Consider the following 25,894-nt stretch of genomic DNA (forward strand, 5'->3'; position numbering starts at 1 on the left):
ATTTATGGTGTCTTAACTGGCCCAGATAACAATATCACCCACTGGATCACTGAAATTCAATTAGCTTCTTAACAACTCTGTGGTCCGGACAAAAAAGAACATCTGTGGACGTATGAAGCCCACTTCCCCATATAACAATGTGCTATCTTTTGAACAGAAAGGATATTTTCTATTATGTAGATTTTGCTTCACCATGCTTTTCCTGGAGGGTATGGCAGGCAGGCACCGCACATCTATTTGCTTGCTCAAAATGTGTTTGTCAGATTGGTAACAGTTTGTGGGTGTAAGTGTTAATTATTGTGCAGAGGAAATTCTTTTTTCTCTCCTACCAATTTACCAAACTCATTTACATAATTTTGAATGTCATAGCCTAATTTGCTGTTAAGGCAGGCAAATCAGCAAGAGAGTGCTGGGATGAGGACAAATTGAGAGGGGTTGAGGAAACATTGCAATTATACAAAACTTGTATTCTCTTTTCATGCGTTTGGAATCGTTTTGTTGTTTAATGAGAACAAGCATTTCAATGATCTGGTCAAGTATCTGAATGCCTGAGTATTTTAAACCTGATTTTCATTTAATTTGTAGGGCTACTACATATCATTTTTTAGATGCAGCCTACTTAATTTTCCATAAGCAATTACTCTTATGTTATGGGTCTGGTCTATGCAGAATTATTAAATGAAAAATCGGCTGACTGTAAAAGAGAGAATCCATTGTGAATCATGGAATGAACACCTCCCCTTTAATTGCGTGGTTTCTCCCTGATTTCTATAGGTTTCCTTCGTAGTTGCTCTCACTTGCGATCAGTCGTTTCCCAGCGGAACTTTGCTGTTATTCTCCACCCTCGCACGCAGGCTGTCACACTGGAGCGAAATGATTGTTCTTTCCATATTTACGTTCATGGACAAAAGCTATTATTAACATAGGACTACTTTCTACGATCAAAATGAAGAAAAGTGGAATAAAACGCTCGCATACTGAGTGGTAGGACTGAAGGTGTGTCTTAGCGCAATGCACTTTCAGTATAAAAACTGGAATTTATTGAAAAGCTTATTTTAAAAGTTGCAGAATTTACGTGGAAGTAGAATTACAGATTTAAGGGCTTAAATTGTAGTTTGTTTCAATGTTATCATCGTTGTCGATGGTGAAATAATGAACATATCAAAGAGGACAAGAGCAAAGGAAAACATGATTACAATGGGATGTTTTGGACCAATATGTTTTTAAGCATATAAAGACTATTTGATATGGTATAATTGTATTTAATGCGTGTTAAACTGTTACCTGTACTGTTGCTTTTATGTTAGTTGTAAAATATAAGTGTGATGTAACATATTACTTGTCTTTGTTGATTGCCTTCTGTTTTGAAGTTTGACACAGGTCAGGAAACTGTTTTGCTTGTTCTTATCCATGACTTGCAGTTGTTCCTAGTGGATTCAGTATCTGTTAATTAAATCAGACTTTATTACTGGGTTTACAATTTAATTGCTGTTCTCAGGCAAAGTCTGCTATAAAGACTGCTTTATTGTTTCTCTGAGCATTAGTAGTAATTAGTAGTTCCTACTGATTAGTAGTAATTAAAGTCCAGCTGTCACTGAGACTAGGGTTAGTTTTTTCTTATATTTGTTCTGGCTGTTGCACAGTGGCCCCTGGACCAGTGGGAGAAGTGTCCATGTGCACACAGAGATGATTATTGTAGGATTTCAGGTTATCCTAGTAGTCCTACATTTTGAATGAATGATGACATTATGTTAGTGTTTTACTTCAGAACAGGACACACAATGTTAATCCATCCACTGTCTGTTGTCTATTGAGTCTGAGGTTTAGAATCAGGTCACTAAAAGGAAAGCAAGTAGTTTAACCAGAATCATAACATTTTCTCTTCACAGAAACCCGTCTTTCAACCCATCAAGTGCCTGAGGGAGCAGAGGTCAAATGGCAAAGTGGCTCAAAGACTATTTGAGTTTTGGGAGCAGGAGGATGCCTCCTCAGCCACCCAAACCAGACTACACAGAGAGTGAGATACTGAAAGCCTATCGGGCTCAGAAGAAACTAGACTTTGAGGACCCATACGAGGACTCTGAGAACCGGGCCAGAAACGAGTCTGGGTCCTCAGACTCCTCCTACCCTGCCTTTGGTTCTCCTCTGAAGTCCGCCAGCCTGGATATGAAGGTTGTATCTCCCAAACATCGTCTCATCAAGATGGACTCTCAGGACCTGGGGCGAACTAAGATCTTACTGAGTGCCATCTCCCTAGAAGATCAAGAGCCTGTAAGTAATTTCCTGTTCCACGTTAACAATCATTACCATTAAAAAGACCTCTCTGCTTATTGATTAAGCCCATATGCAAGTGACTGGTAATGTGAGTCAGAAGTATGCAATGTTTCAATACATCATGCAATGTTTGAAGTGGCCCATAAATTGGCTGGCCTGGATGACTAATGGAAGGAAGCGTTATTGATGGGATGGATGGCTCGTTGAGTGGGGTGTCACAGTCCCCTGAGTTTATGTCCAGACATAAATAATAAATGGTGTTTGGTTTAGCAAGCAGAGAGAGATTCCCATGTGAACACATGGTGAGGAAAGCCATACAGGCCTTAGGCTGCTATAGTACCGTATGCCACACTTGTGCTGCCATCAGGCACATAGACCCACCCTGGATGAGTACAGTATGTGTTGGCAGGAGAACACACAGGCACAGCTGCAAGGGTCAGGGATGCTCAGAATTTCATAGAGAGACAGAGACAGAGAGTAAGATAGTATTTGCCTATAGAGGCAGGGAATGCACATTGATTCAGTTAACAAATCAGCACACATATTATCACTAAGGTAATGCATTAAAATCCACAACTGCATTAAAATCGATCTCTTATTCTCGTTTGAAAAGCCTCAAGTGCACAGCTCCTGAAGTGCATTGAAGGTCTAAGGGAAGGTAGAGTTGATACAGACACTCTGCGTAGGTGCTCTGGCTGCCCTCATTAATGTCTGTGTGGAATTCTGGTGTGTGAGAACATCCATCCCCCCATGAACATTGCAATTTCAATCCTGGGCTTTCGATAAGAGCAATTCCACGGTAACAATGATGTTACAACGCAGTCTTTTCACTTAAAAATGTATGACAAACAAAACCAATGATTGCAAAGTTAAACAAACCACAACTCTATGTACAAGGACTACTTTTAACAATTTCAGCAGAAAATTTTACAAAAACACATTTACTTGAAGAACAGTACAGATGAAAAGTTTGCTAACAGAATGACGGTTTGTGCTCTTAGTGTATAGTGCATTTGGGAAAAGGGTTCAGACTACTTGAGTTTTTAAACATTTTGTTACGTTACAGCCTTATTCTAAAATAGATTAAATATATTTTTTTTCCTTATCAATCTACACACAATAACACATTATGACAAAGCAAAAACCATTTTTTTAAACAATTTTTCAAATGTACATAAACTGAAATATCACATTTGTATAAGTATTCAGACCCTTTACTCAGTATTTAGTTGAAGTACCTTTGGCAGTGATTACAGCCTTGAGTCTTCTTGGGGATGACGCTACAAGCTTGGAACACCTGTATTTGGAGAGTTTCTCCCATTTCTTCTCTGCAGATCCTCTCAAGCTCTGTCAGGTTGGAAGGGGAGTGTCACTGCACAGCAATTTTCAGGTATCCCCAGAGATGTTCGATCGGGTTCAAAGCCCTTCCTGCATTATCTTGACTGTGTGCTTAGGGATTATCATCAAGGATCTCTCTGTACTTTGCCCCGTTCATCTTTCCCTCGATCCTGACTAGTCTCCCAGTCCCTGCTGCTGAAAAACAGGTTTCATCCATAAGCTTGGAATTCAGGCCAATGAGTTCACTCTTGGTTTCATCAGACCAGACAATCTTGTTTCTCATGGTCTGAGATTCTCTACTGTAGGTGGCTTTTGGCAAACTCCAAGCTGGCTGTCATGTGCCTTTTACTGAGGGAATGGCTTCTGTCTGGCCACTCTACCATAAAGGCCTGACAGGTGGAGTGCTGCGGAGATGGTGGTCCTTCTGGAAGGTTCTCCCATCTCCACAGAAAAACTCTGGAGCTCTGTCAGAGGGACCATCGGGTTCTTGGTCACCTCCCTGAACAAGACCTTTTTTCCCGGATTGCTCAGTTTGGCTGGATGGACACCTCTTGGAAGTGTCTTGGTGGTTCCATTTAAGAATGATGGAGGCCACTGTGTTCTTGTGGATGTTAAATGCTGCAGATTTTTGTTTGTAACCTTCCCAGATCTGTGCCTTGACACAATCCTGTCTCGGGGCTCTACAGACAATTCCTTCGACCTCATGTCTTGGTTTTTGGCTCTGGGTCTAAATACTTATGTAAACAAGGATTTGTCATTATGGATTCGTCATTCTGGGGTATTGTGTGCAGATTGATGAGGTAAACAATTTATTCAATCCATGTTAGACTATGGCTGTAACAAAATTTGGAAAAAGTCAAGGGGTCTGAATACTTTCTGAATGCACTGTATGAGTGATACATTGTAATGCATTGTGTCTTAATGAGTGTCTGTTATACCCCAGGTGGTTCCGTCAGCCCCAGCAGTAAGAGATGCAGATTATTCTGATCCGTTTGATGCTCACACAAATCCCCGGCCAGAGTCTGATCTGGGACCTGTGCACTGCGAGAACAACGGCTACATGGAGCCTTACGAGGCCCAACGCGTCATCACAGGTGAGTCTGTTACTAGGCTTTGGTTTTTGGATGAACCAAGTATTTCTTTGTCACAGGACAGGTAGGCTAATCACAATTGACGGAATATATTCTCTCCATGGCGTTTTTGTTCATATCTGTCTTCTAGCCTGTTACCAGATCTGTTTGTGGTTTAGCCAACTCCTCTGACTTTGGTTATCATGCCTTCGATAGGAGAGTTGGCTAGAGCCTAGCGTAAAACAGATCTGCCGACGAGGCCACGACACCCTCCGCTGCAGGAGCGAGACTTTTCCCCTGTCAGATTGTCCTCTGTCTGACTCACAGCCTTACAAATGTCTCTCGCGCTCATCCTTTCCCTAGCGCTCATCCTCCATCCCTTGGTTCAGATCTGTCGTTTCTCATGTTGCCTTTCTGTAGTAACAACTCTGTTTCCTCAGCCACTGTCTGTCAGAGCCATGCAGTGTAGCGTCTCTCACTAGAGTGGTGGAGGGATTCTCCCCTAGTTGCCCTCGGGAATCTGGGTAGCTTTTTAATCCGTCTGAGAGTCAGTGTGTTTTTGACTGTTGTCTTTGCTGGCTTCATTCAAGTCAGAAGCAGTTTATAGTCACAGGGTTAGGACAAAGGGGCTCTTAGTCTTTCAGCTTGGTAAATACACAATGGAGCCTAAGCCAGTGAGCCAGTCAACCCAGGACTGAGTTACTGTGGTATGTCAGTGGGCGCTCCATTAAACACATGGTGGAAGAGGGAAAGCCAGGTGTGACACTGAATATCGCTCTGATTCTCAAGTAGAACAGCTATTATACCCCCCCCAGGGACAGATTATCAACTGATGTGTGTTTTTGGCAGATGTCGTCCCCAAGGTATCTTAAATGTGGTTCTGTCACGTTTTTGAAAGTTCAGTTGGGGAGAATAAAGGCAGAACTCAGTTTCTATTCTCTGTCACCCGCCGGTCTGACATACATTTGCATACCGCAATAGATTCCTGATTCCCTTCAAGATATGTTCTCTCCCTTCATGTTCCCATCCATTTCTCATTCCCACCCTGCCTATTTTCATCTCCCTCCCCTAATCTCTTCTATCTCCTCTCTGTTCCCTGACATTCCATGCTCCCTGCACAGGTACAGCAGCATGCCACAACACCAAGCCTGCCTCTGTCTCAATGATTTAACATCAAACCAACCCAGCCCTCCCCTCCCTTCCTCACCTCCTCCCACCTCAGGGTCTGTCCCCAGGGCCGCCTCTGTCGCCATGGAGACGGCAGGGGCGCCCAATAGCAGTCTTTAGTCTGAAGGTTAAAGTTAGCCTGTTCTGCTTTTCACCAGCCAACCCTTCCATTTAAGATCCAGCACTCTTTCCCTCTCACATCACTGCACCTCCATAGATAGGCTGATGGTGGAGACAAAAGATTCTTCCACTTTCCTTCCACCCAATATTGCCTGTTTTTTGAAGCTTTGGGCTTCACAGCCCACATGGCAGTTGTTTCAGAAGTCTGTCTTCATGTGTTTTTGTTATTTCAATAATCTATGGCTTCTCAGCTCAAAGTCACACGTAACTCTCTGAAGGTTGACGGTGTTGGGAAAGATTTTTATAGAACATGCTACATGCTGAGAATTCTGATAAAAATGCAAATGAGACTGGCTGTTGTGAGATGCAGCAACTAGATTGCTGCTGTAACTGTGAAGAGAAGTGCTGTTCTTCTGCTACACGGCTCCGGGTCTAGCCCAGAGTTTAGTTAAGCCTCTCCATATGACGCGTTGAGCCTTCAGCAAGCTGTGCAAACATAATTTGTTTCCCATCCTCAAATTCAACTCATGTTGTTTTTGCTCAACAGGCTTTTCATATAATTTGCTGTGACAGATGCAATTGACCTCCTGTTGTAGGAATCTTGTGTTTTCTAACCATAATAACAGTTTGTTTTCTGTTTCTGTGTTCTAAATTATTAACTGTTGGTTCATAAATCCTTCATGTCTAACTTTGAAATGTGTGTGTTCTCTCTTTGAAAAACGCACACTATTCAATGAAATTAGTCAAATGTTTGTTCTCTCTAACAGAGTTGCAGCATGGTCCCGGAGTGGGTCGGACACAAGGCGAGGTGCAGCTCTACGACACCCCCTATGAGAAGGGGCGGGGGCGGCCGCTAGGGGTGGGGCTGGGGTACAGCAACCCCCTGGAGGAAGGAAGGGAGAGCCGGTTGCCGCAGGATGACGAGCGGCCAGCAGACGAGTACGACCAGCCATGGGAGTGGAAAAAAGAGAACATCTCTAAAGCCTTCGCAGGTATTGACCTACTTAAACATTTGTATCTATTTTATTTATTTAACCTTTATTTAACTAGGCAAGTCAGAACAAATTCTTATTTACAATGACGGCCTACCCCGGCCAAACCCTCCCTTAACCCAGACGACGCTGGACTAATTGTGCACCACCCTATGGGACTCCCAATCACGGCCGGTTGTGATACAGCCCTAGATCGAACCAGGGTCTGTAGTGATGCCTCTAACACAGAGATGCAGTGCCTTAAAATGCTGCACCACTTGGGAGCGCTGACTGACCTCAGTCCCATCCTCAGCCACCTGAGTAGCTATCTCACACTGTCACTATTACACTCATTAGGGTTCGACTGTTCAGTACATGTATTATTCTTTTTCTCAAGTTCTATTTTTAGAACACGAGCAAGGCCTGCACAGGATTTTTTTCCCTCACATTTTTTCCACACTGTTATTTCCCGAGCCCTTATCACATTAAAGACGCACCTATTTTATTGCAAAAAAACACCATTTAATATGACAGAATATTTTTCCAAATGAAAAAAGTTGCCAGTGCGAAGTAATACGCACCCATCTTGCGTGTCTGGAGCTGTTCTTTTCAAAGAGTGATAATTTGAAACGGGGCTTATTTTGGCGCTTTAAAAGACAATTTTTTCAGGGTTACATACCAAAATCTGTGGTCTTTTCGATATAGACCTACAGACGTTTAATTTAGTTTATTCTGCCTGTTCTTTGGAATTTGTTTAAATGGATGAACGATTCCACATTGTACACTGCATGGTGATGAATTACGGCACGGCATCAATTTGGTGAGTAGGCATAATGATTCTGATGAAAATATGCTCTTTGTCTTTAACCTGTTTTTGCATATTTTCAGTGTGGAACCTCTCTGTGTTTAGGGGGGTTATGGCTTAGGCTAACCAATTCTAAATGGCACCAGCAGTTCACAAAGTAGCCTAAGCAGAAAATAGACTGGATACAATTATTCCCAAACTGCAGCTCATTTTTAGAACACATATTTCCCTACTTCAATCAACCAGTCTATGTTTTATTTATGATTAAAACTGTCGTAATTTGGCAAGGAATGTATCTTGTGTATCCTATCAGTTAGACCTTTTTTTACGCCCACCGGTCCTCCGTTTTTATAGGCATTTATTTCTGTAAGCCTAACGGGAGCTTGTGTGCCAACTCAGCATGCGTGTGTAGAGGGAGCGCTTGGAATGCAATTGAGTGAGGGAAAGGGAATATAGGGAGAAGAACTGAGTGATGCTTGCCTTGTTGTGTATTTGAGGGGCAAAAACCAAAACATGTACAAATGGAAAACTAGAGTCAAAGCAAATTGACATGGTCTTCAAGACAAAATGTATCCCCCCCCCAGACATGCCACAAAGCACATTCCACAAACACATTTTAGAGTTGGTTGAAGCTAGTTTTGACGTCTGTTTGAGTACTCGTCCCTAACACTCACAACCACCCTTTTACTTTAAATGAATAATCTTTCACTTTTTACTCTCACGCTACTAAACATACACCTTGAATGACCACTTCCACACTCTGTCCATTGCACACACACACCTTGAATGACCACTTCCACACTCTGTCCATTGCACACACACACCTTGAATGATCACATTCATGACTACTTGCCAATTGAACACGAGACTGGATGATAAGGGTGACTTTGTGTGTGTTAATGAATTTGCTATCTGTATCCGACACTTACGCTGAGTATAAAAACATTAAGAACACCTGCGTTATCCATGATATAGACTGACCAGGTGATTTCAGGTGAAATCTATGATCCATTATTGATGTCACTTGTTAAATCCACTTCAATCAGTGTAGATGAAGGGGAGGAGACAGGTTAAAGAAGGATTTTCAAACCTTGAGACATTTGAGACTTGGATTGTGTATGTATGCCTTTGAAAGGGGTATGGTAGTAGATGCCAGGCGCACCCATTTGTGTTTTGAACTACCAACGCTGCTGGGTTCTACAGCCCTTAGACTGTAGAGGGGTTCTACTAAGCTATATGGAATTGTTTTAAGAAGGTCATACCAAGGATCATTTAGCTATTTGATTTGGAATTTTAAGACCCCTTGAAGAATCAAAAAATATACTTATTTTTAAAAAAAATGATATATATAATTTGGCCTTCCTGCTATTAGCCCATACAAACGCATTGAATAACATATTCACTATATAGAACAGAGAGCCCCAAAAATCCAAAGGAAGTTTGTTATGAAGTGTACAGGGGGGCAAAAAAGTATTTAGTCAGCCACCAATTGTGAAAGTTCTCCCACTTAAAAAGATGAGGCCTGTAATTTTCATAATAAGTATACTTCAACTATGACAGACAAAATTAGAAAAAAAATCATAAAATCACATTGTAGGATTTTTAATTAATTTGTTTGCAAATTATGGTGGAAAATAAGTATTTGGTCACCTACAAACAAGCAAGATTTAGGGCTCTCACAGACCTCTCACAGACCAGTACTTCTTTAAGAGGCTCCTCTGTCCTCCACTCGTTACCTGTATTAATGGCACCTGTTTGAACTTGGTATCAGTAAAAGACACCTGTCCACAATAAAAGACACCTGTCCACAACCTCAAACAGTCACACTCCAAACTCCACTATGGCCAAGACCAAAGAGCTGTCAAAGGACACCAGAAACAAAATTATAGACCTGCACCAGGCTGGGAAGACTGAATCTGCAATAGGTAAGCAGCTTGGTTTGAAGAAATCAACTGTGGGAGCAATTATTAGGGAATGGAAGACATACAAGACCACTGATAATCTCCCTCGATCTGAGGCTCCACGCAAGATCTCACCCCGTGGGGTCAAAATGATCACAAGAACGGTGAGCAAAAATCCCAGAACCAGACGGGACCTAGTGAAGGACCTGCAGAGAGCTGGGACCAAAGTAACAAAGCCTACCATCAGTAACACACTACGCCGCCAGGGACTCAAATCCTGCAGTGCCAGATGTGTCAGTACATGCCAGTACATGTCCAGACCCATCTGAAGTTTGCTAGAGAGCATTTGGATGATCCAGAAGAAGATTGGGAGAATGTCATATGGTCAGATGAAACCAAAATATAACTCATTGGTAAAAACTCAACTCGTCATGTTTGGAGGACAAAGAATGTTGAGTTGCATCCAAAGAACACCATACCTACTGTGAAGCATGGGGGTGGAAACATCATGCTTTGGGGCTGTTTTTCTGCAAAGGGACCATGACGACTGATCCGTGGAAAGGAAAGAATGAATGGGACCATGTATTGTGAGATTTTGACTCAAAACCTCCTTCCATCAGCAAGGGCATTGAAGATGAAACGTGGCTGGGTCTTTCAGCATGACAATGATCCCAAACACACCGCCCGGGCAACGAAAGAGTGGCTTTGTAAGAAGCATTTCAAGGTCCTGGAGTGGCCTAGCCAGTCTCCAGATCTCAACCCCATTGAAAATCTTTGGAGGGAGTTGAAAGTCCGTGTTGCCCAGCAACAGCCCCAAAACATCACTGCTCTAGAGAAGATCTGCATGGAGAAATGGGCCAAAATACCAGCAACAGTGTGTGAAAACCTTGTGAAGACTTAAAGAAAACGTTTGACATCTGTCATTGCCAACAAAGGGTATATAACAAAGTATTGAGAAACTTTTGTTATTGACCAAATACTTATTTTCCACCATAATTTGCAAATAAATTCATTAAAAATCCTACAATGTGATTTTCTGGATTTATTTTCTTCTAATTTTGTCTGTCATAGTTGAAGTGTACCTATGATGAAAATTACAGGCCTCTCTCATCTTTAAGTGGGAGAACTTGCACAATTGGTGGCTGACTAAATACTTTTTTGCCCCACTGTATGTCCTATATCTGAGAGATATAAGAAGGATCAGGAAACGCACACACACACACATATATATATTTACACTTATTTTTTACATGTATATAACTCCACAATGACAAAGCAAAAACAGGTTTTTAGACAATCTTATTTTTTTTATATACATTTGAAAAAATATCACATTTACATAAGTATTCAGACCCTTTACTCAGTACTTCGTTGAAGCACCTTTGGAAGCAATTACAGCCTCGATTCTTCTTGGGTATGACGCTACAAGTTTGGCACGCCTGTATTTTGGGAGTTTCTCCCATTCTTCTCTCCCATTCTCTCAAGCTCTGTCAGGTTGGAAGGGGAGCGTCGCTGCACAGCTATTTTCAGGTTTCTCCAAAGATGTTTGATTGGGTTCAAGTCTGACTGTGGCCACTCAAGGACATTCAGAGATTTGTCCTGAAGCCATTCCTGCATTGTCTTGGCATTCCTGCATTGTGTGCTTAGGGTCGTTGTCCTGAGCGCTCTGGAGCAGATTTTCATCAAGGATCTCTCTGTACTTTAACTCAGCAATCTTTTGATCCAGACTAGTCTCCCAGTCCCTGCCGCTGAAAAACATCCCAGCAGCATGATGCTGTCACCACCATGCTTCACCGTAGGGATGGTGCCAGGTTTCCCCGAGACGTGACGTTTGGCATTCAGGCCAAAGAGTTCAGTCTTGGTTTCATCAGACCAGAGAATCTTGTCCTTTAGGTGCTTTTTTGCAAACTAAAAGGCTGTCGTGCCTTTTACTGGGGAGCTTCCGTCTGGCCACTCTACCATAAAGGCCTGATTGGTGGAGGGCTGCAAAGATTGGTTGTCCTTCTGGAAGGTTCTCCCATTTCCAAAGAAGAACTTTGGAGCTCTTTCAGAGTGACAATCAGGCTCTTGGTCACGTCCTTGACCAAGGCCCTTCTTCCACAATTGCTCTGTTTTGGCCTGGGGGTCAATTCTAGGAAGAGTCTTGGTGGTTCCAAATATCTTCCATTTCAAGAATGATGGAGACCACTGTGTTCTTGGGGACCTTCAATGCTTCCTTGACACAATCCTGTCTCAGAGCTCTATGGACAATTCCTTCGACCTCAGGCTTGGTTTTTGCTCTGACATTCACTGTCAACTAAGGGACCTTATATAGACAGGTGTGTGCCTTTCCAAATCATGTCCAATCAATTGAATATGCCACAGGTGGACTCCATGTTGTAGAAACATCTCAAGGATGATTAATGGAAACCGGATGCACCTGAGCTCAATAGCAAAGGGTCTGAATACTTACGTAAATAAATAAGGCAATACATTTGCTAACATTTCTAAACCAGTTTTTTGCGTTGTCATTGTGTGTAGATTGAGGGAAAAAAAATGTTTAATACATGTAAGAATATGGCTGTAACATCACGAAGTGGGGAAAGGGTCTGAATAATTTCTGAATGCACTACACTTCATTTTTAAAAAACTGTTACCGGGGGACCTTTTTAGATGAGGCCTGTGGGCATCCTAGAGCAAAATGTGTGTAGCCAAACTGTTCGGATGCTACACACAGAAGTTTGCAGATTACCGACTTCAAGCGAGTCAAGGCGATTGTGGTTGTCACAGAGAACACCATCGTTTTCGTGAGTCTCATCTTTCCACAGAGGGAGTCATAGTTTGTAGGCCAAACCGTTTGGACGCTATAGATGATTTTGTGAGAAGACTGATTTTCGGGATGTCTCATGATCTGACAAACACTGCTCTATATCTGTCACCTTTCACCGCAGATGCGGAAGTGCGACATCAGCGGATGTGATGGATTGAGACGCATCCGATGCCAAATAATGTCTCATATCTCTAGATTAAACTGACAGATTTCTATGGGATGCTAATTACATTTCGCTGGGCCGCGGAAATCGACTCTAGTTTTTAAAGAAGAATTATATGTATGTATGTGTGCCATTCAGACGGTGAATGGGCAAGACAAAATACTTACCGTTAAGTGCCTTTGAGTGGGGTATGGTAGTAGATGTCAAGAACTGCATTGTTGCTGGGTTTTTTCACACTCAACAGTTTCCTGTGTGTATCAAGACTGGCCCACCACCAAAAGGACATCCAGCCAACTTGACACAACGACGGGAAGCATTGGAGTCAACATGGGCCAGCATCCCTGTGGAATGCTCAGTGTACATCATAAATAATACAACGTTTTTTTTTTTATATTGTGAGGCCCTGTCTCCGTTTCTGGTGTGTGTGTGTGATTGACAGACTGGACGGTGGGCAGTAGATCAGTTACGATACGGCAGGGCAAGCCTACTTAATTGAGCTGCATCTCAGTCAGGAGGTCAAAGTGACAGGAGAATAAATCAACACGCTTGCTTTCACTCCTCTTTTTCATGCATTCGCTCTCCCTTCCTCCCCCTCTTCTCAGTTAATTACATGCTCACGTGTGCATGACTGATCCAGTTCTAATAAGCAGGTGGTCAGCAGAACTGCTACAGCAACACACGACACAGACACAAACACACAGAACATGTTCAAATCACATTACATCGCAGGCATTAAATAGACAACGTAGCGTTGACGGAGAGGATTACTTCCATCGGGTGAGTGACCCTCTCAGAAGATTTAAGGAATAAAACCCAGATCTCTTGGACAGGATCTTTTACAACACCAATAAGAAATGGTACCAGATGGGGGGAGAAAAACCTTCACTCGTGATTTCCTGGCACCTGTTTTTCTACCTGCAGTCAGTTAGCTGCCAGCACCCCGGCCTGTGTGAACAGATTGGTTGGAGGGAAAAACAGAAACACTACAGTATGTTCCATTCTCACTTTTAATCCATATTCCCAGTCAGATGGCGGGCATTACTAGGCAGGGTTGGTATGGCAGCACTGAGGGTTAGTTGAAGAGCTGTAGAGAGAGAGGGGGGACGTCCAAGGTTATGGCAGATTTGATGTGAGCTCAGTGCGGATGTTTGTGGATCCCAGCGACTCCGAGGGCAGGGGACAGAAGATAATGAATGACATTGGCTGTGGAGGAGCAGGGAGGGGGGGGGGGCATTGTGACAGGGAGCAATCAGTCATGCGTGGCGCTGACACCTTCGCCTTCACTGCGGCCTCTCCTCCCACAGCGGTGACACCACTGTCCCTGCAGTCCTCCCTCCCGAGGTGACACATCGCCTGATAACCTACGATCTGCCAGCAGTGCCTCAGCTCTCACCTCATCACCACACAAACTGATTATCAACAGTTACCACAGTCAGGAGAAATATTCCCTTACATTTTTTCGGCACTGAGCAAATTTCAGGTCTGCTGAGCGCAAACTTGAATGTTGTGAATATTCAGTGCAACTTCCAGCAAGCGTTTACTGTGAACACTGAGCCTGTACCTGCTTTTAAGTTAGTTTCAGACAATGGTCAAGTAGGCTACTGTAGCTATTTGATCATAATGTAGGCCTACTAGAGTGGCCTACCATCAAAAACAATGGAGAAAATGCATCCCATTACATTTTAACATGGAACTGGATGTTCTATCATTCAGCCTACAATAGCAGCCAATGTGTTGTTCAATGTAGGCCGACATTCCATGAGACTTTTGAAAAGAACATGCAGGGCTTGACATTAACCTGTTTATCCGCTTGTCCTTCAAACAAGGTGACTGAAAATGTTGTTGTTTTGATGCAAGTAGCATTTTATACAAAATTAAAATGCATTATTAATCCCATAACATTATTACAGAGAATTAGATACATTATGCTACCCTCTGCCTATTGGCTACTTAGCTTATTCAAGCCTCTCTCAAAATACAACACTGCCCCTTTAAGATAAAAAAAAAGCTGTTTATCCGAATCACTTTGAAAAAAAGAAATGTACACGTTTTGTGCTCTTATAGGAAGCAATCACTCTCCCATTGCTGACTACAAATGATCTATAAGTGGGCTAATATGAACACGTGCACACTTGGCTGCATGCAGCTCTTGCTTGGATCTCAAAACAAGAGCATCTACTCATACTGTAAACACGGTCCAGTTTAAAGTGAATAGCACAGATCCAGATATGGCAATGGTCTATTTGCATAAAGGTCTACTGCAGCTCTGATTGGTTATGCTGCACTGTTCTGCCTACAACATATTTTGCATAGTTATTTCTGCATACTTAGTCTTGCATAGTTAGTTTTGTTTTGGTATGTTGTATTGAAAGTGGATAATATTGCATTGATTCGATCACAATTCCCACAGTAAAGGGAAATGTTGATAGTTTTAACTTTCTACAGTTTTTCCCCTTAGTTAAGTTCAATCTAGTGTTTCTGCGCGTGCTGATATTTCTTCTGCACGGCAGTCCTGGGGAGCTGCACTCCTGCGAACAAGCGCAGCTTAAAGGGAACATTGGTCAGGAGTGAGAGCAGGATGCACATTTAGAGGTGGCTTTTTGGATAGTTTCATATTACATGCACAATTATGATAATCAGGAAGTAAAATGCTGTGCATATCCTCTTTTAGAGTGGGATGTACAGTATTCACTGTGGAGTCCAGTCCAGCTCAGGTGGAGATCAGTGTCTGGGTGTGAGTTGGTAGTCAATTACGTGACACCAGCAGTGTGAGAGAGCCTGCTGCTGGTAGACAGACATGCCTCAGTCCAGTAGGTTTTAATTAGAACACTACAAACCTGCCACTAGCACCTAGCTCCCCCCTATTACAACCATCATTAATTCCTGTGAATGTTTTAAAATTTAACAGTGAGGGTTGCATAGATAGCCCTGCAGCCATGCAACACCAATTAGTGAGCTAATTTAATGGACACTCATCACTCCACACAGAATGCCCTGTCTAATGAGTAGATTAATGGTGTTAGGTACACAGCATATTTGATCTACAGTATGTGCTTTTAGTATCTGATCTCTGATATCTGGTTTCCCTCCACAAGTAGGAGGCCTTAAATATAATTTAAAGGCCTCTCACACAATATTTTGCAGATACGGAATGTTGGATTGGTTTTCCAGGTGTGAATGTACTGTAGACTGGCGTCTACAAAGACACATTTGTGTGCATGTGTGCGTGCGACGCAGCAATCATGAGATTTCCGTCACCTTGGCCGGTGTGTCCCTGGTCTGTTAGCTCACTCTAAGCTGGCCCTGGGGTTCCCAACTGGCTTCTCCATCAATTTACAGGATGTGTCGTGTCGACATTCTTCCAACCCTCGCGCTCTCTCGCTCCATGTGAAGCTTTACTGATGTTAATGAAAAGACATCCTTCACCATCCAGACTCGTTCCCTCAAGTGAGTTGGATGGGAGGCAGAGTGAGATGGGGAGGGGGGAGAGAAGTAGTGAAGGGATAGATAATGCACCACTTAGTGGGGGAGAGATGGAGGTGTGTGTGTGCGCAGGAACCAACAGAATATACAATCCCAGAAAAATTGAGGCCAAGAAGAGAAATCAGAAAGGGAGGAATAGTAGAAAGCCATTGGTTTGTGCTGAATAAGAAAATGGCAGTTCTGTCCATGAAAATGGATTTCAAATGCCATGTCATATTCCTATTTTATATGCCTTAGTGTGTATTCGTGGATAGGGGTGTTAATTATCTGTCATTAGTAGGAAGAAGTTGCGCCCGGCAGAAAGCCTTTTGTTGGCAGAGAGAACATGGGGAGCTGGGCTTGTTACAAAGCAGATGTCTTAATACTTGTGTTTAATGACGAAATACAGCAGAATTTATCCAATGCTCCTGTCACTTGATTCCAGGATAGTTATTTTGATAAAAAATAAAATGGCTTTTTATATTTACTATGAGCTCTGAGGTTGTAGTGCCATTGTCTTCCATACTGAAAGAGTAAAATGGATTGAACTTGTTTTATACTGAAATGCCTTTTTCTTGGTTCAACCAGTGGACCCACTTCAGTGTGAGGTTGTCTTTTGTGCCTGCTGAGTGGTTTGTACAGGTTTTCAAATATATTATTGAATATTCTGTTCTGAAATGTCAATCTGCCTGCTAGTTCTCGCTCTCGCTCTCTCGCTCTCTCGCTCTCGCTCTCTGAACATGATGTTGTCAGAATGTAAATATATCACAAGAAAGACCTTCGGGCAAATGGCCTCCACAACCTGTGTGATAGATCCACAGGTTCCCATTAGTAGTAAATGGAGCCCAGATGTTCCCTCTGTTTGAGTGACAGCTCTGTGTGCACCCGGCCAGCAAAAGGTCACGTCCTGCCCTTTGTCACAGTGATGAGTGCTGACATGTGTAGGAGGAGGTAAAGGTGATGTCATGAGGGGATTATAAAGGGGCCATTTAGGGTAAATGTTACACTGCAGGCAGGAGGTCGCACTGGAACACGGATGCCCCAAACAGCCTTCCAGACATTCAAACAGGACACTTGTGTGCTACAAATAGCAGCAACTGTGGAATCATAAAATTTGAACAGAATGCACACCCACTCGTACTGCGAGTGCAATTGGTTTCTAAGTACATGGTGTACTGTATGTCCTTGGTATTGCATACAGTCTGGAACTCCCCCTAAACAGGGCAGGAATTCTGTTTGAAATGTTCTCATTTAACTGTGACAAGCAAAGTTTAACTGCAATCCCTTTTCAAAACAATGTATGATTCTCTTCACTGAGTTCATTCCCTCCTTCCTTTCATTCTAGTCCTCCCTTACTGTTGTTCTCTCTGAGCTGGTCACACTTTAATGATGGCTTCTGCAGGGCTGGGAGGGCTCTCCAGATGGGGTCATTGTACTGCATCATGCGCCAATAGTTCACAGAGAGCCAGAGAAAGTGGCGGAGTGTGTTTTCCCTGCTCAATAATGAACTAGTGAGAGAGAGGGAGGGATGAGAGTGAGGGATGTATGTACAGCATCACTGGGGTCTCTCCTAATGCCCTGTTCAGCTGCCCTTTTATGTCACACACCCAGGGGGTCTTTGGTTTTGTCCGATCATCAAGATGTCAGCCCCCCCCCTTCATTTGTTTAGTAATTCACTGTGTGGTGTGTAGCGCAGCTGTGGCGGATTCTGTGTGCGTGCGCCATTGAGACTGCAGTAATGGGTTACGTGGTTGCTGGCCACGGATTGTAATGAGCTATTTTGTTCCGCTCCTGCCTCATTTGTGTGCCCTGTCCTCACCATCCTAGACACACAGTCCACATCATTGTCAATCTGACACACAGCATCTACTTGGCTACCTTCACTCTTTCTCCTGTCAGATTTCTTACCTCTCCTCCATATTCCATCCATCCATTATTTGTTATCTGTCTCTCCTCTGCACCTGGCTCCCTGTAGATATGTCAGAGCTGCCTGAGCTACCCTGCCCCCCTCCAGTGGGGCAGCAGATGGAGGAGGAGCTCCTGATAGGACAACACCTACCCAGGACAACACCTTCTCACTCCCCAACCTGTTCCCTGACCCACCAGCCTGAACCCCCAGTGTCCTGCATCTGCCCTGCCTGCTTTTTGTATGATGTTAACATACAGTACCAGTCAAAAGTATGGACACACCTACTCATTCCAGGGTTTTTGTTTGTTTTTACTATTGTTCTACATTGTATAATAATAGTGAAGATGTCAAAACTGTGAAATAACACACATGAAATTATGTAGTAACCAATAAAGTGTTAAACAAATTCTTCAAAGTAGCCTCCCATTGCCTTGATGACAGCTTGGCTCTTCTTAATGTGTTTGTGCTAATCAGTTGTGTTGTGACAAGGTAGGGGTGGTATACAGAAGATTGCCCTATTAGGTAAAAGGCCAAGTCAATATTATGGCAAGAACAGCTCAAATAAGCAAAGAGAACTGATAGTCCATCATTACTTTAAGACATGGAGGTCAGTCAATGCGGAAAACCTTTCAAGTGCAGTCCCAAAAACGATCAAGCGCTATGATGAAACTGGCTCTCATGAGGACCGCAACAGGAAAGCAAGACCCAGAGTTACCTCTGCTGCAGAGGATACATTCATTAGAGGTAACTGCACCTCAGAATGCAGCCCAAATAAATGCTTCACAGAGTTCAAGTAACAGACACATCAACATCAACTGTTCAGAGGAGACTGTGTGAATCAGGCCTTCATGTTCGAATTGCTGCAAAGAAACCACTACTAAAGGACACCAATAAGAAGTAGAGACTTGCTTGGGACAAGAAACACGAGCAATGGACATTAGACCGGTGGAAATCTGTCCTTTGCTCTGATGAGTCCAAATTTGCGATTTTTGGTTCCAACCGTCATGTCTTTGTGAGACGCAGAGTAGGTGAATGGATGATCTTCGCATGTCTGGTTCCCACTGTGAAGCATGGAGGAGGAGGTTTGATGATGTGGGGGTGCTTTGCTGGTGACACTCAGTGATTTATTTAGAATTCAAGGCACACTTAAGCAGCATGGCTACTACAGCATTCTGCAGCGACTTGAGATGGTTTATGATGAGTTGGACCGCAGTGAAGGAAAAGCAGCCATATGTAGAAACTCCTTCAAGACTGTTGGAAAAACATTCCATGTGAAGCTGGTTGAGAGAATGCCAAGAGTGTGCAAAGCTGTCATCAAGGCAAAGGGTGGGAACTTTGAAGAATCTAATATATTTACATTTGTTTAACACTTTTGATTACTACATGATTCCATATGTGTTCATAGTTTTGATGTTTTCACTATTATTCTACAATGTAGAAATAGCAAAAATAAAGAAAAACCCTTGACTGGTACATCAATGGGTCACAACCTAACAACCCAACAATAGGTTTGGCAACAAGTGGCTATTGAAGGCCTTTTTTGTAACGCACCATAATAGGTCTAGTAAGCCAGATACTGGTGGTAGCACACAGCATTTGGGTCTCATAACATTGGGTCATGATGGTATTTTGCCTGTCGCCACACAGCACTGACTCTCCCTCTACATCGCACTGCAGCCCCTCAGGGTCTGCTTCCACCACAACCCACAGGCCCCCTGTGCTATGTGGTCCTCTCATGCCTCCTTTCATTAGGTCACCCTGCAGATCTCCCCTGGAGCAGCTCCTAGTCCCAGCCAACCATTGGATGATGATGTTGCACCCAGTCAGATCTGTGCTCTCCTCTCCACTGTGTACCCCTTCAGCAGAAACAGTCTGTTCTCTGTGCTATGGCATGCCCAACCCTTTTTCCATCTGCACCAACAACAGTATCTACACTGTTTTCCCAGGCCTGGCTTGAGTTTTCCCTTTTTAATGAGATACTCTGTCTGACTCACTTTCTTTTTTTTAGTGCAGTTTGATGGTGCTGAGTGGGAACGGTCCTCGTCCCCCACCGAGCGCCTGCGTCCACCCAGGTCCAGTCCCCTGGCAGGAGGGAGCATGAAGTTCCGGATGCCCTGCTCTGACCCTCACAACATGATGGGGGAGAGAGTAGACCCCACCCTGCCCCTGGAGAAACAAGTGTACGTACCGTACTCTTTTCCTTTGTAATGACATTTTTATTGTTTACTTTGATATCTCTTGTTTGGGTTGGGTGTTATTGCTTCATCTACACAGTAATACTGAAAGCATCACAGTAGAATGTAAATGTGGTTTTGTTTTATACATGTATATCATTAGAATAAACTATGTTTTGATATACAATATATGAATGAACAAACTCTACTAATCAATCATATATTTGCACACCAGGCTATGGTACATGAAGTGAGAGGGTAGTACATTACTCTCCCAGGTGGTCTTGTAAGGGTTGTTATAGGATCCACGGGAGAGCCCTACTCATGTTTTAGTGAGTGTGGTCTGGTCTCAGTCCGACCCCTGTGCCATCTGCCAGAGTTAGTAAACAGTGACTAAAGGAGACCATGCTTGTTTAAAGTGAGAAGAAACATGGTTATAACACACTACATGACACATTTGCACATACAGAAACACATTTCAACAATAGTGCCAATCAAATATTTGCACGTCACTTTATTTTCACATCTGTGTACTGTATGTCACAAAATAAAATCCCTCAATTTACCACTAATATTTGACATTGCACAGTACTCCAGGGGCCTAATTTATCAACCATGTGTACATTTCGTACTAAACTTTGGCGTAGGTGGAGATTCTAGGATTTGCGCGCATCACAACTTATTGGAATGTATTAAACGGTCATACGCAACAAATCCACATTTTTTAAATGGATAAATCAGAGCCATATTGTATACACCCCTGCCTGGAAAACGTCCTCCATTCACCTTTATGGTAACGTAAACACCCTCATTTGCTGTATGATTTGGAAATATTGCAACTGGGCCATGTCTGTTTCTAAAAGAAAGCACAATGGTAAATTGGAACACATTTCTGTAGAGGTGTGGGCTAATGTTTTCATCTTTTGCTGTTACTTTTTCAAACAAAAAATGTGTGTCGCTTATAGCGAATACCAACACTTGCTGCGTATTTTATTTTTAAAAAAAAGTAAAAGTAAGTACTATAACCCACACTATGCAAAATACAAATTGTTGTTCAGTATTTTGTGTGTCAATTGATTGTTTCTATTTCCTGTCTTGGTATAGGCTCTGAGATTAAGTGGGCTATGATGTTGTGCTCCTTGGCTATTGAATGAGCGATGAATAAGTAGTAGCCTAATATTTTTTTGTGTAGCGTGGAATTAACCAGTTATGTCAGTAAATATGATTATGATTTCAGACCATATTATAAGACTCATAGAAACATATTAGGCTGCATGCTGCTCTGCGAACTCCTTACCGACGGCAAACGCATCTGTTATATAATTAGCCTACGTTTTAGTGCTTTTGTTAGCCTTCAATAAATATAAAATTCTGTGCGTCAAACACCTCCATTTCCCCCAAAATAACAATGTTGGCTTGTAATACAATTCTTTAACCAGAAATTGTGCGTACGCATGGTCTGAGATTTGCATGGAGATATGCACACTTTCCTGTCAAGTTCAAATTTGATATATATCAACCTTTTGATAAATGAGGCCCCATGTCTTTTTCCCTCCCTCCATTCATGTTGTGTATCTGTCAGGTGGTACCACGGGGCACTGTCGCGGTCAGAGGCAGAGTCTCTGTTGACCCTGTGTAAGGAGTGTAGCTACCTGGTGAGGAACAGCCAGACCAGCCTCAACGACTACTCTCTCTCACTACGGTATAAAGCTCAACATAATCACACCATTTACATCTGAACAGCAACATCAAATCATTGCTAATGCACTTAAATACAGTATGAGTCAAATAGTCTGAGTCAAATGGTATGAGTCAAATAGTCCAATAAGTACAGTAGGTTAGAATATTTATTGAATCATCCTCCGATTTAACTACTCTGACTTGATTGTCTCCCGAGTGGCGCAGTGGTCTAGAGGCGTCACTACAGAACCTGGTTCGATCCCGGGCTGTATCACAACCGGCCACGATCGGGAGCGTCGTCCGGGTTAGGGGAAGGTTTGGCAGGGGTAGGCCGTCATTGTAAAATAGGAATTTGTTCTTAACTGACTTGCGTAGTTAAATAAAGGCAAGTGTACTGTGTACTGTATACTTGCAGCCACCTTCCCTACTGAGCTTCTATCTCACTGTATGTAGGCCTCCATCTGTCTCTCTTAACCTCCTCTGCTTTCTCTCTCCTCCTCCCTCAACCCATTTGAAGACTGATTTTCTTCTCAATAGTCCTTCACGCCGCATAATAGTGCTTATATGGTCAAATCTCTTCTCTCTAATTACTAGCTTGATCCTTAAATCCCCTTCTCCATCACTCTTCTCCTTTTTTCTCCCTCCCTCACTCTCATTCCCCCTCTCTTCCCCAGCACCTCTTCTCTCTCTGAGTGGTAATCAGGCAGATACAGCACACTGCAGCTCTCACATCAGCCGCTTTCCAATCACTAATGAATATGAATCACCTTCTGTGGGCCACACACAGGCACGCCTGAGTGCACGCACGCACACTACATTAGAGGTTCTCATTTTCAGCCTCACAGACATCACACGGATACAATGTCACTCAAACACACACACAAACACACACCCGCCGATGTTAACAGCTCAAATAGACAGGCTGACGTGTGAAATGACAAAGCTACAGTATGTGGCCCTCGTCTCACAATAGGAGGTCCAGGGGTCTGAAAGAAGCAGTGGTTTGATCTTTAGACTGGCAGGTGCTTTGTGTCTCTAAATTGTTGTGAGGGAGACATGCCAGAGGTAGTTGGAGATGGAATCAAAGCGATAGAGAACCAGTAGAGTGAGTCGGCATGGAAACAGACTGACACACAGCCCAGCATCACACCAATATGGATGAGGCAAATACACAGACAAATCATGTCTCTTCAAGAGGGATTTTTCTCTAACAGCTTGTCATGGATCTGTGATTTAATATGAAACACAGACTATATTTAATAAAGTGTGTGGACACCCCTTCAAATTAGTGGATTTGGCTATTTCGGCCACACCCGTTGCTGACAGGTTCACAAAGCCATGTAATCTCCATAGACAGAAATTGGCAGTAGAATGGCCTTACTGAATTGCTCAGTGACTTTCAACGTAGCACCGTCATAGGATGCCACCTTTCCAACAAGTCAGTACGTCAAATTTCTGACCTGCTAGAGCTGCCCCGGGGGAACTGTAAGTGCTGTTATTGTGAAGTGGAAACGTAGGTCACACAAGCTCACAGAATGGGACCACTGAGTGCTGTAGTGCGTAAAAATAGTCTGTTCTTGGTAGCAACACCACCGAGTTCCAAACTGACTCTGGAAGAAATGTCAGCACAATAACTGTTTGCAGGGAGCTTCATGAAATAGGTGTCCAGGGCCGAGCAGCCGCACACAAGCCTAAGATCACCATGCGCAATGCCAAGTGTCGGCTGGAGTGGTGTAAAGCTTGGCGCCATTGGACTCTGGAGCAGTGGAAACGCGTTCTCTGGAGTGATGAATCACGCTTCACCATCTGGCAGTCCAACGGACACATCTGGGTTTGGCGGATGCTAGGAGAACGCTACCTGCTCGAATGCATAGTACCAACTGTAAAGGTTGGTGGAGGAAGAATAATGGTCTGGGGCTGTTTTTCATGGTTCGGGTTAGGCCCCTTAGTTCCAGTGAAGGGAAATCTTAATGCTACATTATACAATGACATTCTAGACGATTCTGTGCTTCCACCTTTGTGGCAACAGTTTGGGGAAGGCCTTTTCCTGTTTCAGCATGACAATGCCCCCGTGCACAAAGCGAGGTCCATACAGAAATGGTTTGTCGAGATTAGTGTGGAAGAACTTGACTGGCCTGCACAGAGCCCTGACCTCAACCCCATTGAACACCTTTGGGATGAATTGGAACACGAGCCATGTGCCTCATCGCCCAACATCAGTGCCCTTCTTCACTAATGCTCTTGTGGCAGAATGGAAGCAAGTTCCTGCAGCAATGTTCCAACATCTAGTTGAAAGCCTTCCCAGAAGAGTGGAGGCTGCTATGGCAGCAAATGGGGGACCAACTCAATATTAATGCCCATGATTTTGGAATGAGATGTTCAACAAACAGGTGTCCACATATTTTGGGTCATGTAGTGTACTTTTCAATCCTGATGGGAATGTGTTCCAAAGAACACAAAAAATAAGCCATAGCTAATTAGCAATGTAGTGATGCTGGTTCTGTTTGTTGTTATTGCATTGTGTAGAACAACAGATTTCCCTAGTCTTCCATTGTTGATTTTGCAAACTAATGATGACCAATTAGAGCCAATTGTCTTTCCCTCTGCTTCTATAATTAGACATACATCATGATGGCAGCTTGCTCTTAAAGGGGAGGTGTAGCGCTGCGCTAGTTCTGTATTGCTTGCTTCCTCTCCGTCGCTCTCTCTCTCTCATCATCTTTGTCTTGTCTCTCACAAGCCATTACATTACTAATTTATACTGTATAATTCCCCCTTCTCTCTCTTCTTACTAGTCCAACATTATGATATGTTGTTAAATCTGGGTAAGAAATACCTCATAAAATGCCAGAAATAAGTAGGCTGTATATGTCACTTCCAGTGTGTCATCATGTGGTCCATGACTCTGCCCTTCGGCCTTCTCTCTCAGGAGCTGCCAAGGCTTCATGCACATAAAGTTCAGCCAGTGTAAGGATGGAAAGTACGTCCTGGGGCAGAACAGCCTGCCATTCAACACCATCCCAGAGGTCATCCACTTCTACACCACACACAAGCTTCCAATCAGAGGAGCCGAACACCTGTCTCTGCTCTTCCCTGTCCTCGTACAGACCCTCTGATTTGCTGGGACAATGGTCCTGGAATCCTGGGTCACATTGTGATTGGACATTGACTTTAGATTGTGTAAATTCCTTTAATATTCAAGTCATTTAGGCCATCTGTGCTCTCGTTGGACTAGACTATTTTGTTGAGGATTCAGCATCTGCTGGCTTGTCAGTACCTTCACAGACCGTCTCGTTTCTGTTGTGCCAAATCTCTCTGATCTGGGAACAGATTCATATAAAACGCAATACCTGGACTGTACCAACACCTTCTCTCTGTAGCCTACCTGGGATGCTATCTGGACTGACTGTTGCAGAATGAGCTTCTCACTGAGCTAGTGCTGCTGCCTGTACTGCTCCACTGGTTGACAGTGAGGGAAAACGTGGTTCTACTCACACAAACCTTTGTTGATTTGATTCTCTCTGTACTGTTAAGTAAACCTATTTGTCAATGCTTTATGTTGACGAACTGGTGTCAACCCGCGTCACTTACTGTATGGCTGTTGTAGCAGCAGCTGTTTGATTGTCCTACTGTTGCCGTGTGGTTGTCATATGATCTGTTTGTCTGGACACTGTCACTGACTGGTTGCAGTGCTCTGTAGTTGACCAGAACAATTTTCAATGGCGAGACAAAGGTTTAAACCGCCATATAAATGGCCATATCAGTGGTAATGGGTGTTATGGTTTAATGATTATTCTTATTATCTGGGTCGTCATAATCAATGGCATTGTTGTCGTCTCTGATTGTAATTATGGATAAGATGTTTTCTCATTTACCTGCTGTGTTCAACAATAAACAGTTTCTTAAAGAGCCGTGTCTGCTTTGTGCATCATGTGGAACGACGAGCATCACAGTGTCTGATTATGTAGATAAGACTGAGGACTAATCTGATGTGGTGTCATTTTTTTAACATGTTCATTCTCAGAAAGAAAAAAAAACTCACATGGATTAA

The 25,894-nt window shown here is 43.2% G+C and overlaps 1 protein-coding gene across 2 annotated transcripts; it reads left to right on the plus strand.

Moving 5' to 3' along the window:
- On the plus strand, nucleotides 1–25,750 carry LOC139409187 (SH2 domain-containing adapter protein D-like). 2 transcript variants are annotated; one of them, XM_071153982.1, is made up of 8 exons: nucleotides 796–996; nucleotides 1,890–2,271; nucleotides 4,556–4,706; nucleotides 6,737–6,961; nucleotides 19,998–20,169; nucleotides 21,746–21,865; nucleotides 22,069–22,169; nucleotides 24,773–25,750. In XM_071153982.1, the coding sequence occupies exons 2-8, from the start codon at nucleotides 1,936–1,938 to the stop codon at nucleotides 24,796–24,798; spliced, it is 1,131 nt and encodes a 376-aa protein (XP_071010083.1). In that variant the 5' UTR covers nucleotides 796–996; nucleotides 1,890–1,935; the 3' UTR covers nucleotides 24,799–25,750. The 2 variants fall into 2 exon arrangements, with proteins under 2 accessions (XP_071010082.1, XP_071010083.1); XM_071153981.1 differs by lacking the exon at nucleotides 22,069–22,169 and having other exon boundaries at nucleotides 1–996.
- The last annotated feature ends 144 nt before the right edge of the window (nucleotides 25,751–25,894 follow it).

The sequence above is a fragment of the Oncorhynchus clarkii genome, chromosome 5, assembly GCF_045791955.1.
Source record: "Oncorhynchus clarkii lewisi isolate Uvic-CL-2024 chromosome 5, UVic_Ocla_1.0, whole genome shotgun sequence".
NCBI classification, from domain to species: Eukaryota; Metazoa; Chordata; class Actinopteri; order Salmoniformes; family Salmonidae; genus Oncorhynchus; species Oncorhynchus clarkii.

Bases quoted from the DNA above. Each gene is read 5' to 3' on its own strand.
- LOC139409187 (XM_071153981.1), top strand. From the start codon at position 1,936: ATGGCAAAGTGGCTCAAAGACTATTTGAGTTTTGGGAGCAGGAGGATG. The intron at 2,272-4,555 runs GTAAGTAATTTC...GTTATACCCCAG, and splicing joins CCCTAGAAGATCAAGAGCCT to GTGGTTCCGTCAGCCCCAGC. The intron at 20,170-21,745 runs GTACGTACCGTA...TGTATCTGTCAG, and splicing joins CTGCCCCTGGAGAAACAAGT to GTGGTACCACGGGGCACTGT.